The sequence below is a fragment of the Poecilia latipinna genome, unplaced genomic scaffold, assembly GCF_001443285.1.
Source record: "Poecilia latipinna isolate Pla-1442-1.1 unplaced genomic scaffold, P_latipinna-1.0 Scaffold1809, whole genome shotgun sequence".
Classification (NCBI taxonomy): domain Eukaryota; kingdom Metazoa; phylum Chordata; class Actinopteri; order Cyprinodontiformes; family Poeciliidae; genus Poecilia; species Poecilia latipinna.
This window is the reverse complement of record NW_015114425.1, coordinates 86,735-100,711: the sequence shown is the minus strand read 5'-3', so window position 1 is coordinate 100,711 and position 13,977 is coordinate 86,735. Positions and strand designations below refer to the sequence as shown.

The window sequence follows — 13,977 nt, the reverse complement described above, 5'->3', positions numbered from 1 at the left end:
ATTGTTTTGAGAAATGCACTTTCTGTTTTGCAAATGTCGAAAGTTATTTGAGAAATGCACCAAAGCGACAGAAAAACTGCGTTAGTAGGTTCTCTCCGCTGGTCCGCTGGTGCGCTCCTTGGTCTTCATGATTGTTTGTTCTCTAATGTTTTCCAACAAACCTTTGCATAGCGACATAAATCCAGGGATTATTCGGATCTTCAATTAAAGACAGGTTGACTCTTAATTACTGCCACTGCTTATTGTTCAGGTGACGTCTGAAGGCATTTCACTATACTGGATTTTATTTAGGGGCAAGGCAATAAAGGGGGCTAAACATACAAAAGCAACCCTTTTCAGATATGAACTAAAAAGTAGAAAAGCATGTGTAATTTCCCTTCCACTCCAGCTATGTGACGTTTTCTTCTAATACGAGTGGCTGTGAGGTGACAAAAAGTGGGAAAGTGGAAAAAAGGGGTGTGAGTACTTTTACAAGACAATGTTTGTTGTTGTTTTCGTTGTTTAAAACGCAAAGCATCTCTTGTCTTCTTTTATAACCTAAATTCATTCAGATTTGTTGATCATTCACAACAAAATAGAATCATCTGTTTTACAAATGAAAGTTCACGCCTTCAAAGATGTAGGCATCAGCCTCTGATTCACCATTAGTCACGTTTACCGCTTCGTCTTCAGTAAATACGGACTTGAAGATCTGAGATGCTTTTCTAAAAAGTAGAACGTCACTGGATTTCAGTCCCACTAACATCAGCCCTCTCTGCTCCCCCTCTTCTCCTTCTGGCTCTCCATCCCTGCCGTCCTTTGTGGACAGCATATGCGCGAGGCTGCAGAGCGAAGGCAGCAGCTAGAGTTGGAGCATGAGCAGGCCTTGGCTGTACTCAATGCAAAGCAGCAGGAGATTGACCTTCTTCAGAAGGTAAGAGAAGTCCGATTGTGTAACACTCACAGCGCCAGAGGACTGGGCTTTTTTTTGTTGTTGTTTGTTTGCTCGCTCTGATCTTAGTATGTGTTACGGGTCAAAGAGCATTTTTAGTTGAACACCGTTGGAACGCATACTGCGCAGCAAAGGCAAAACTTCCCTAAAACACTCCATCAATACACTGCAACCCTTACCTGTCTCGTTTTATCATCAACCCCCCCCAATAGTTCATCCTCTTGATCACTCCTCCTGTTTGTTACGCGCGAGCTCATCGGCAATTTGTAACGTAGAGTAGAAATGACAGAAAATAATAAAACAAAAGCCTTTCTCGGCCATTTGATGGTCGAGTCTCCTCTTCTGTGCACTGGAGCCGACTGTGATGTCAAAGCGAACCCGGCAGTCGCTGAGATTGCTGATGGTGTGAACGTGATAGGAATTGTCACCAGTGCCATCTCTAGAAAAACAGTTTGTACCACAGTGTTGCCGTGGCTGTAGCGCCCCAACTTCACAGTCAGCTTTTTACAGGCTGTGGCTCTCAGCTTTTTTTTTTCTCTCTCTCTCATTAACAGAAGCTCGTTATGGCCTTATCTCCCTTCAGACACAGGCTGCTCTCTGTGTTCTCCCAAACTGATGGACTGCAAAGGAGATTTATCATCCTGTAAAGTCCACACATGCTCTTATATGCATATGTGTAGCAGATGTTTGTAGCTCCTGCAAAGGGAAATGTCGTGTGTGCTGCCGTGTTCCCTCACAGTCACCGTGTTTTACGTTACGTAAAGCTCATTCCTCTTGCAGGCACTACAGAAGTGTTGCTAATTACTTACAAAAACATAAAACTCGATTGAATTAAATCTATATTTGTTTGCACAGAGCCTTAGAAAAGGCAAAGCAATTAATTTCAATTACTCCACATGCTCAGTGGTGACAGAGCGATCTTTCAAAGTAGGCAATTATCCAATAACAAATGGAACGCAAACAAATCAATGTAAAACATATAGCCGGGGCATTGCAGACGCGACAGCAGTCTATCAACACACGTCATGATGGTGTTTAATGTGAACAAAGAGCAGCGTTCGGCGCCGTTTCTGTTTTCAGAGAAACCAGAAGTGAAACGGTTTGGATGTGCGAGTTGTAATATTAATTATACAAAATTATCCCATGAATGTTTTGTCCCGCAACAACCACAGTGCATTTTACGAGGATTTTATGCGACAGACTAACACAAAGCAGTGAAGTAGCATAATTGTGAAGTGCTAGTATAGGTACGTGTTATATTACGCTTTTTAAGAAAACTCTGAAAAGTGTGGCATGCATTTGTATCCGGCCTTTCTGAGTCATCACTTTGTCGAACCTCCTGCCAGCTGCGATTACGTCTCAGTCAGATTTGATAGATGGTGCCTCTAAAGGATTGTCAAAGATTTTCCATTGGATTTATGTCTTGAATCCAGCTGAGCCAATGCGACACATTAAAGTGGTCCAAGCCGTTCCACTGTTGCTCGAGGTTTGTTTCTGTTGTGCTGCTTCTGAGAAGTCTTCTTCCAGCACCGCACCGTATTCAGTTTCTTCTGTTGTCCATCAACACTGAGCAGCTTCACCACTGAGAAAAATAATTACCCAAATCATAATGCCACCACCACCGTGCTTCGGCTCAGATTTAATTTGTTCAGTGTGACGTTCTTAAGGTGTGATGGATTCAGCAGAGCTCTTTAAAACGTCAAGCGATGGAACACTGTTTTACAACATAATCTTGATGTTATCTCCTTAAAAACTTTCTCCCCGATGTGTCTGCTTTGCTCTTTGGTCTCCATTGTGCCGTTTGTTCACTATTGTTCTCTAACGAGCGTTGGAGGCCTTCACCGAATCCCTGAACTCACACTGAAATTAAATGAAATTAAATACATGCAGACTCCTTTTCCTAATTGGGTGACTTGTCAAGGCAGTTAGATTTTAATTAAGGCCGTCAGAGTAAAAGGGGGGCAAATACAAATGCACACCACACCTTTCATTTATTTGTGAAACATGTTGAAAACCATGTACAGTATTTTTTCCTTCTACTTCAAAATTAAGCACTACTTTGTGTTTTTTTTATTTGGTCCAAAAAAATCCTAATAAAATACTTAAAATGTATGAGTAGTTATGCCAGGTCACCGTATATTGGAGACAGTTTTTTTTTCTCTGACAAGCAGATGATTCAAACAGGGAGTTAAGAAATCTCCAAACATGAAAACAGTAGAAGGAAAAACCCACAACATTTAAGTACGATCCGAATCATCAACTTAATTAATAACCCGTTAGGTTTTATTGGCTCAGCATCTGTAGCAAAGGAAACTCTATAACTCGTTGAGTTCTTGTGCCTTTGAAATGCCTCTGTGCTGTTTGTGAAAGCCTTTCTCTGGTTTAAGTGACATTAAGCATCAACAAAGAGTGCTACATGAGTGAACTGCCCCCTGTGTTTCCCAGGCTCAGGTTGAGGCTAAAAAGGAACATGAAGGCGCTGTCCATCTGTTAGAGGTGAGCGTCTGGACACGGGGGTGGGTGGGTGGCTGGCTGTGTGTTTTTGTGTGGGTGCTGCATGAGAATGTGAGATCAGGCTGTGAGTAAATTTCTCATCTTTACTATGTCACTATAGAAAACCTTGACAGCCGTGCTATTTCTTTCTTCAAATTGAATTCATATATTTAGTCTTCTTTCATTTATTTTTGAAATGCAAATATGCACTTTGGATCCATATAAGTGACCTGTTTACAAGTTTGGCTGTATGTTAGTGTGAAGCAAGTTGTTTTTATATTTATTTTAATATAATTTCAAGATATGTGTGAGTGATCACATATTTGATTTCTCTCCCTGCATCTCTTTTTACTGTATGGGTCTATGTTTATGCATAAACAGAACCACTTGGACAGCATGCAGGTATTTCATAATTGCTTTTATTTATTTCCTTGTGCTTTTTAGAACCACACCAGTAAAATGCAATAGGATACAGCAGACTATGCAGTCAAAAAACAAAAAAAAAACCATGTGATAGAAATTATGTTTCACCACACTTCAAAAACTGTTATTCAATGTGGGCTGGGTTTAGAAATGTAGCATTAGGTGCTATATATCTGCCTAAGTTAGTGCCGGGGGGAGGGGGGGAGTAACATAAATCTGGTACAACCAGATGGAAATTGTGAAGTGTCAATTTTCAAAAGTGTTCTGAGTTTCATTTGAGCAATCTTTATTTGGCTTCACTCACTGAACTAGGGCTCATATTTTCCTTCAGAGAGAGTTTACAAGAGGAAACTCGGCCTACTTCATCAGTATTGCTTGATTATGAAGAAAAATTCAGGCTGAATGTTTTTGGGTTTTTTCCCCAGCAGGTTATTGTGCACAAACTTCACGTTTATAAAAATAAAATCCTAATTATTTACATGTGAATGAAAAAAGTATCTTGCACAGCCCCTTATTTCTTTACATATTCAAATCCTTGGAGCCTGACTCATCTCTCCGTGCTGCCTTGTTGAATAGCAGGTTAGATTTTCTGATGTTCTTTTGACAGCGCAGCACTTAGCAACAAGTTGTAAACCTTCAAAGGATGAAGAAAGCTCTTATAGAGAAAACAGTGATCCATCTATATAGGCAGTTCATCCAGAAGTAAGTCACAGTACTTCACCTTTTCCACATTCTTACGTTAAAGCCATATTCCGAAATATATTCAATTCCTGTTTTGTACTTAAAACACGTGACTTCCCATGTATTCACAGCCATTATTCAAACTGCTGAAGCACATTGGGCAGCAATCACAGCTTCAGGTCTTCTAAAACATGAAGCCACGAATTTGGCAGAGCTGTTTTTGGACAGTTCCCCCCACACCCCATTTGCTCAAACCGCCCTGTTTCTATCTTGCTGTTTGCTTTGGTTTGTTGTCCTGCTGGAAGACAAACTCCAGGCCCAGTCTGAGGTCAAGAGCACTCTGACAGGTTTTTATCCAAAATGTTTCTACATTCCTACAGTCATCTATCCTTGAGTAGTCTTCCCATTTCTGTGAATAATATCCCCACAAACAACCGTGTTTCACTGTAGGAGTGACATTAGGAATGATATGAGGCATATGTTGAGCAGCGGGTGGTTCCCTCCAAACATCATGCCTTGTTTTTTGCCAAAGAGTTCAATCTTTGCCTGATCAGACCAGAGAGTTTTATCTGTCACGGTCGGACTTTCTTGGTAAATTGGTGGATTGATGCAGAAATGTTTGTCCTTCTGGAAGGTTCTGCTCCCCCACAGAGCAAAGTCAGCATGGCGTTCTTGATCACTTCCCTGAATAAGATGCCTCTCCACTGATCCCTCAGGTTAGATGGCCGTCTAGCTCTAAGGAAAGTGCTGATGGTTCCATTTTCCTACATTACCTTTACGAAAAATGTTTGCTACATTGAAGCAATACTTAAGGAAATAGGGGCTGATTCAAGACTTTTATCTGCGGCAGACTCTAGATCCTGAATGTTTTGGCAAATTATAAAATTAATATTAGCAATATTCTTAGTTTCCAGTACACTGACCTGAAATCTTAAAGAGAGTAAAATAATGTTACATGTTGTTTCTTTAATGGCATGTTGAACGTTTTTCAGCATGTGTGTGAAAAATGTCTGTTTCTTGACTTTGTATTCTCTCTTAGATTTGTAGAAATCTCATTGTTTGCCTTCATGTAGCATGCTGTTTGTAGCATGTGTAAAATGGTCACAGCGTGTCCAAAACAGCCCTAATTGGAGCTGTTCATGGGGAAAAGTAAAATAAATAAAAAAAATCATAGTGCCTTAAGGTGTGTCTTTGGGTCAGACCGCTGAGAAATGATTGCTGGTGAATTTCATCATTAGGCTTGTGAAAACGTGCTGCAGTGCCTGGACTTTCCATGAGTTTGTACCTCAGCCTTTCCCGCCGTTTTACGTATATGAAAGCGGTTGAAATTTTTCTTATTGTATTCTTCTGTCGTGAAGACCACAACCAACGATATTTAAGGTGACGATATATTTCTCTTCCAGGTATATGTGGAATAAACATAGATGTCTTATTTGGTCGCTACCAAGTGCATTTTTGACGTTTCGATCTCAGGTTCAAATTGTTGGTTTTGATCTTCACACTGTCATCAGCTCAATAAGAAAAATGTCAAGTTTCATTCTCGTCATCCAGATTTATTCAAAGACTCTTAAAAGTTGCATTTTCTTTGGACTTTTCTGGTTACTTGAGTTTTTGTTCTGTAGTGCCTTCGTATCGTGTCACTTCAGTCCAACATGTAAACATTCAACATTTTATTTGCATGCATGCACCACTGTTCGGCATGTGCAACGTTCAGAATAATGTCGGCATTGTTTTTGCACCCGTCTTACTTCTCTCTTTGTCTGTCCCTCCCTTTTGACCTTGCCTCTTCGTGTGTCCACGTTTGCCTGCCTCGCTCTTTGTCCGTTTCTGCTCTCTAACGCTCCTCCGCCCGACGTCGTCAGGCCAAAGTCCGAGAGCTGGAGGAAAAATGTCGGTCTCAGAGTGAGCAGTTCAACCTCCTCTCCAAAGAGCTGGAGAAGTTCCGGCTTCAGGCTGGGAAATTCGACATCCTTAGCACTGAACCCTTAACTTTGAGTGAGTCTCCGGGGTCCCCCAACAAATCCTTATCACAGCTCCTCAATGGATTGGCCGCTCCAATCGAGAAAGGTACGGAGAAAGTCTGTGAGGTTTGTGAATACGCTGTTTGTTTTTATCATCTTTTCTCTTTAAGACTGCAAACTATCTAATAAATATACAAGTGTAGCTGTATTGTTCGCACTCAATTTGGTAAAAAGAGAAACAGTTTCAGGTTTCAAAAGATTAGATGGAGGTGTATTTATCTTTCCTTGCATCTTTTGTTGTTGTTTTTTGCTACGAGGATCTGATGAGAAGGGGTGTTTGTTCCACAGGCAGTGAGGGTCCAACAAGCAGATCTTTGATATCTGAATTCATTCGACCACTCCAGATCAGTGGAGACAAGCCCGAGCTCCTTTCCGTCAAGCCAACATTCCTCAGTCGCAGTCGAGCCAGCAGCCCAGCACGAGCTTTCCTCTCTGAGGTACCCGCTAGTGCCCGCTCTGATCCGCCGTGGTCCTTTTATTGAGTGTCTCTCTGTTTTTTGTCTGCTCTCCAAAACGCAAAAAAAAAAAAAAAAAAAACACAATTTGGACTCGTCTGATTTGAGAGCAACAATGAGCTCATCGGTTAAACTAGAGACTGGAGATGGGATTCTAGAAATGGAAAAATAAAAGTCTTGAGCTGAATCCTTTCCTCTGCATCACTGCAAACCCACAGCCGCAATAAAAAGCTTCCTGCTTATGGGACTGAGATCTTTGTGCAAACAAGACTAAAATGTAAACTGCGACAGCTTTGCTCCTCAGCTCTTTTACAAGACAGACTATTGCTGCCTTTTGTTTTACATACCTCAAAATATAGAAAAGCACCATAAAACAGGATGTGGCTTCTTGGAAAACTTTTCACAATAAATTACTGCTCTGCCAATAATTGAAACGATAAAACTCTCAGACTTTTTAGATGGATAAATTAACTTACTGTAACTGTGCAGGAGGCTTTTGCTGCTTTTTTGCCATTAACAATAATTATTTATATTTGGCCCGGAGTCCTTGTCACACACACACAGCCGTGTTGCTCTTGGATCAGCATCTCTGTTTTCGGCTGATGTGTCCCTTCCCATTTTTGAGTTAAGCATCAGTCTAAATGAACAGCNTTGTATCAGAAAAACAACAACTCGCGTTAGGTCGCATGTAACGAAGCATAGCACGTAGCTCCTGGAGGCGGGGCGCTAGGCGCTTAGCCCCAGCCTTGCAGCCTCGATACCTTCTCCTCGGCTCCGCTGGGATGGCGTGCCTCCATCCATTCGGGCTCTTCTTCAGAGCCTGCAACTCTTCTCTTGAATAAGAAAGAGAGCTGACTCTTGTGTATGCTCTTGCTGTTTCCACATATAGTTAAAACGAACGTAAATAAGGACAAATAAAGTCAATACTGCTGAGGAACAACTGGAGTTGCTGCCATTACCTACAGTGCATTCCATTCCATTTCAACCTCTTCTCATTAGAGTTAAATGTAACTGAAATATTTGCTACCTTTGACAGAAAAAGCTTAAGTCTATAAAAGCAATGTAGCGAGTTTTGCTAGTTGTGATTTCCAAGGCATAAAGAGGCAGTTCAACATGATTCAGCCAAAGTAATGAAATAACAAACTGCAGGTTGATTTTTACTGTTAATGTGTTTCTTCACATTGAGCAATGAAAGTAAATCAAAGGTGTTACATGTCTTTTGCTTTAAGTATTTACTTACTGGAGGGTTTTGTTTTTTTGTTTGTACTGCAGAGCCACAACTAGCTTCTCACTACAGTGGCTCTACAAGCAGCGCTGCTGTTGCTCCTCCTACACAATGGACTAAACCATTGTTCTAAAAATGGCTGGAGGGGGACCTAAAAATTAAAAAAAAATTTCTTGGATGAATGGCAGATTTACTGAATTCCTTGTTTCTTTTGCCTTTTGATGCTGATATTGTTTAAATACAAAGGTTTCTTTTATGATTTTTTTGGAGGACACATTTCTAGACTTTTCCAAGATTGGGAGGGTCGGGAATTTCTGAAAATCCCAGTACTTTCTGTCCAATTTTCTTTGGACAGATATGTTTAAAACAGGGCTGCTGTATATGCATATTTTAATAATCAAGTATTCTACTGATTATTCTTACGATTGATTGCATAATCATATAAAAAAATTTAAAATAAAATATTGGTAAATCCAACAAAACAGCAGTGTTACTATCGGATATCAACATCAGTCCAATTTCTTATATTTGAGCATCCCTAATAATTACTTTTTCTGAATTTTAGAATATTAACTTGTAACAATAATAGCTCATTTTCTACGTTAACTTGAAGAAAAGTTATACAAAATTTTAAATTATTTAATAATTTAATAATAAAGAGGCAGGCTCAGAATAGGCAGGCTATTCTCCTTTTAGATTATGTATTCATCTTCAGTCAATTTAGTAGATGAACTCTCACCTTGCCCAAACATTTATAGCTTTTGTGTCCATCTTAGCAACAAGATTTGACACCTTTGTTCCTCACACACAGAAGCTTATCTACCAGCTATGTATCATCACGATGTGCTCCACCACCCATTTGTTGAGACCGGGATGATATGAAATAAATTTTCCGGTTTGATCAAAAAGCTATGCATCTAAAGCACAGTCTCCCGCAGTGTTCACTCTGTTCGCTCACCTGTATAAATACACCGGCCACCCTCTTCCCCGCCGTTCACTCTTCACGGCCACCAGCCAGATCCGGCAGGAGAAACGCTGCCATACTCCAGGTATCGCACCAGTCATTTTAAGGATGCTTATTGGTCCCCCGAAAACGATAAAAACCTGGACATCTTCAATAAATAAAATCCTCCCAGACCAAACTTTAAAATTTGACGAAAGCTAAGCTAACACTTAGCTTTCGTCAAAAACTTTTAGGCAGAAGTGAGAGCGCTGCGCAACGCAAATAATGACCCAGCCAGAATACTGTGCACTAAATAATAAAACATAATTTGCTTCAAGGCAGATAGATTTTCCTGAAGGAATTTAATAATCGAGGTACTCGAATCATCGTTTCAGCCCTAGTCTAAAATATAATTGTTTTTTAACACCAAAACAGAGGACATGTTTGGTATAACCCAGATGAAATCTGGTAGATGGTGACATAAAGCATCACACTCAAGTTATCAAAGCTACAGAAGAGAGAAAGGCTCGCTATTAGACAGAGGGTCTCTAGAGCCCAATCCATTTCCTCATGTAGTATGCACATTTCTATTGACATCAAATTGTGGGGAAATGGTTAGTCTCTGGTCTTTATCTGTAAAAACAAAACAAAATTTAGAAGAAAAAACAAAAGTTGAAAAAAAAATCATTTTTCATACCAGTTTGTTTTATAAGCTAATATTTCCAACAAAGTTTAACTAAAAATATTCAAGAAAAGCCAAAAAGGCTTCATTTTCACATTTTAAATTACAACTCACATGTACAGCAGTTCTGCAGAAGCCAGTGTTAATTAGCCTAACATTTTATGTTTCTTAAACAGTACCTCATTAGCGTAATAAGGTATTAAATCTAAGCAAATCTCACAGTTCAGGGCTCATAGGCCAGGAAAAGCATTAACACACTGACTCCACTACAATCAGTATCTGAATACCTTCTAAAACTAAGCATTTTTAGCACAAACTGGGATAATCTCTGAGTGACTTCAGCCATCTTTTCCCTGGAGAAGCTCTTTTTCTGCTTAGCAGATTTAATGAGAGCTGAGCCAGGTAAAATAAAGGTCTGCATATTGCCCCAAATTCCATTTAAAGTGTCAGGCAAAGTCTCAGAAAAATAAATTAGGAAAGAGACACCTGGTTTTAAAAATCCGACTATAAATACAGGAAGAATTACATGCATAAATTCTGGGTTACACTAATAACTTGACACGTTAATTTTTTACTGTGCAATGACTCTTTAGGTAGCTAGTCAACTAGTCACAATTATACAACAAAACAGTCTTTTACAAGAAGATGGAAGATGAGGAACTAGGTAAGTTCACCAGCTAATCATCACATATGTTTTTGAGGGAAACGGTACCAGAAGTGGAGTCAACTCAGCAAGAACGCCGCCATCACGTTTCAGCTGAGAAAATTAAACATTTTTATAATCACTTTGAGGAAAACTTTAGGTTAAAAAAAACTGAGTGAAATAATGCCTCCAAAAGGATCCAAGACTGAGATGAGACCAGAAGAGGAGTTTGTATCACTCATGCAAGTCAAAGAGTTACTGAGCCAGCAGAAGGAAATGTACATGGAGTTGCTTCAACAACAATAGGACAATTTCAAAGGCTTTGTTAAAATCATTATGGACACTACAAACACCAGACTGGACAAGTTGAAACAAGAAGTGTAGGACATTAAATCCAGCCTGCAATTTACACAGAAAGATGTGGATGACATCAAAACAGAAAGCTGTTTTGTAAAAACCTGCTTTCTGGCGTACGAGGTAACTCGCTGCAGTCGGACATATTTAGAGTTTCTGATAGCCTGTTGGCAATCACAGATAAGATGGAGAACCTGAAGGGACACTCTAGGACAGTGGTTCTTAACCTGGGTTCGATCGAACCCCAGGGGTTCGATGAGTCGGTCTCAGGGGTTCGGCGGAGCCTCTGCCGCCGAGGTAAAGAGACACTTATATAGTCGTGATGACGCGCCCCGCTTTTCCATCACTTGCTGCAGAGGATCACGTTACATTGCTTAGCCAATCAGTGCTGCGGAGGAGCACTGATTGAAGGAGTTCCACTCTCAGCATGGATTTGAACGCATCTTTAATTACTCCAGAAAGCTCACAGTTTTTACCAAATTCTGTAGCTTTCGGTGTACTTCTAAATCTGCTCCTTAGTCGCATCTTTTCGGGGTTGCTATTGCCTCTAGTGGCTTGGGGTGGTAACACAACTAATATAATTACATTACTAAATCAGAATACCGCAAAGTCTTTATTTATTATTAAATTTTCATTCTCTTAAGAATGTAGAGCTAATGATCTAAACAAGACCTTAAAGTGGTTCCAGTTTCTCTCGATGGCCAACCTGCTGAAACTGTGGAAAATTTGAAATACCTTGGGTCGTTCCTGGACAGTCAGCTCAACTTTGCTGAAACACTGACTATATGTTGAAGAACTGTTCTCAGAGATTCTACCTTTTAAGACTTAGTGATTAAGACTTAGTTGGGTCACCCCATGACCCAACTAGACTCTAGTTGGGTCACCCCATGACCCAACTAGACTCTAGTTGGGTCACCCCAACTAGAGTCTAGTTAGGGTGATCCAACTAGAGTCTAGTTGGGTCACCCCATGATCACTAATGATCGCCTATGTCTTGAATTTGGGGGGGAAAAAAATCATATTTTATTTATCACTACAGAAGGGTTCAATGATAAACCCTTCTGGTTTATCTGAGGTACCAAACTGGTGGGTTTGGTACCTCAAAAAAGGTTAAGAACCACTGCTCTAGGAGAAACAATCTGGTTATCAACAAAATTACTCGTTTGGCGACTGCCAAACGAGACTTGGGCTGAGACGTAGGAGAAAATGAAGACAGTTCTGTCTGAAAAGTTAAACCTGCAACATGAGATCGAGATGGAGAGAGCTCACCGCACTGGGAAACCCAGAGGTGACAGACCCAGGCCAATTGTCGTCAATTTCCTGAGGTACAAGGACAGATTAACTATTTTGCAGCGCACTTAAGGGATCCAAAATCTACATTAACGAAGACTTTACAGATGCTGTAAGGAAGAGGAGGGTTGAACTGATGCAGGGCTTAAAAGCAGCACATCAAAGAGGGGACATCGCTTATCACCGTTGTGACAAGTTGATCACCCATCCCTGCTCGAGTACCCCAAAATTACCCAGTGACGTTTAAAGGACAACCAGGTATGCACTCTGCACCTAGCGATACCAATTATTAGTCATATATACAAATATTACCATGGCAACTGGCACAGCTGACGGGCACCCCCATAGCAAAAACCTGCTACAGATCACTGATTATGAGGATGTGGAACTGACAACATTTCAGTATGACGACTATCATCAAGATATTGAAAATGACATTGATCTTGATTATTTTTTTACTGGTATCAATGACAGTTCTCACTATTACACTGATGACCAGTTCAACAGCAGCACTAAAACTGAACATAAGCTTTCAATAATTCACTTTAACAGTAGAAGATTGTATGCAAATTTCTATAACATCAAACAGAACCTCCAACAACTCACACTGACTTTTAGTATCATTGCTTTATCAGAAACGTGGCTCAATATTGAAAAGGGCATGTACTTTGAAATTGATGGTTATGAAATGGTTTGTAAAAACAGAAAAAACAAAAATGAAGATGGTGTAGCTCTTTTTGTGTAAAAGTACATTAATTATAAGATGATAAAAACAATGTCAAGTGTCATGGATAATGTTTTTGAATGTGTGACTATAGAAATACTAGTGGAAAAATAAGAAGAATGTCTTCATGATTTACGTTTATAGAGCTCCTGGATCAAATATAGAAATATTCAATAACTGGATGGAAGAAAAAAATTACCTGGATGGAAGAAAATAATTATTATAAAAGTTAATCAAAAATTTGCATTTATCTGTGGGGATTTCAACATTGATATGGTATCTTCAAAATCCAAATAAACATAGAATGACAGAAGAATTTATTAATACCATGTACAGTCTAAACCTGTATCCTAAAATCGCCAGGCCCAGTCGCAATACATCGCACTGTGCAACATTAACTGATAATATTTTTACAAATTTTCTTGAAAATAGTTTAACTAGTGGAACATTAATAAATATTAATAGATGGATCATTTACCACTGTTCACAGTCTACGACTGTAACTGCAAAAAAACTGATCAAAACATCAGATCACAATACAGATGGGTTAGGTCAGAAGAGTCATTGAAAGCACTAAAGCCGATTTGATGACATATGATTGGAGATTAATTTATAGAATAAATGATGTGAATTCAGAATATGAAGAATTTTTAAAAACATTTAAAATATTATATAACAAGCACTGCCCAATCAAACAATATAACAGAAAAAGCAATCAAAAAAATGAACAGTGGATCACAAAAGGAATACAAAAGGCATGTAAAAAGAAAAACAAACTTTATAGAGAATTTCTAAAACATAGAACGTCTGAATCAGAAAACAAATATAAGAAATATAAAAATAAGTTAACTAATATTATAAAAACATGTAAAAAGGACTATTATCATAAATTACTGGATAGGAATAAAAACAACATTAAGGAAACATGGAATATTTTAAATAGAGTTATTAGAAAATCTAACAATAACAACTATCCAGACTATTTTATAGATAACGAACAGAACATTACTGATTTGAAAAGTGTCGTCAATAAATTCAATAGATTTTTTGTTAATATAGGACCTCAATTAGCAGAAAAAATACCGACTACAAAAACTGCAACTCAGCAATAT

At 39.2% G+C, this 13,977-nt stretch overlaps 1 protein-coding gene across 15 annotated transcripts in view; it reads left to right on the top strand.

Moving 5' to 3' along the window:
* rimbp2b (RIMS binding protein 2b) overlaps positions 1-13,977 on the top strand; it is a 72,054-nt gene that overhangs the window by 31,069 nt on the left and 27,008 nt on the right. For 12 of the 15 annotated variants that reach the window (XM_015014357.1, XM_015014360.1, XM_015014358.1 and 9 more), the window contains 5 exons: positions 809-913; positions 3,377-3,427; positions 3,806-3,826; positions 6,391-6,595; positions 6,838-6,986. In XM_015014357.1, the coding sequence (XP_014869843.1) occupies positions 812-913; positions 3,377-3,427; positions 3,806-3,826; positions 6,391-6,595; positions 6,838-6,986 (528 nt within the window). In that variant the 5' untranslated portion in view covers positions 809-811. The remainder of the gene's footprint in view (positions 1-808; positions 914-3,376; positions 3,428-3,805; positions 3,827-6,390; positions 6,596-6,837; positions 6,987-13,977) is intronic. The other 3 variants (XM_015014362.1, XM_015014349.1, XM_015014363.1) reach the window with 1 other exon arrangement.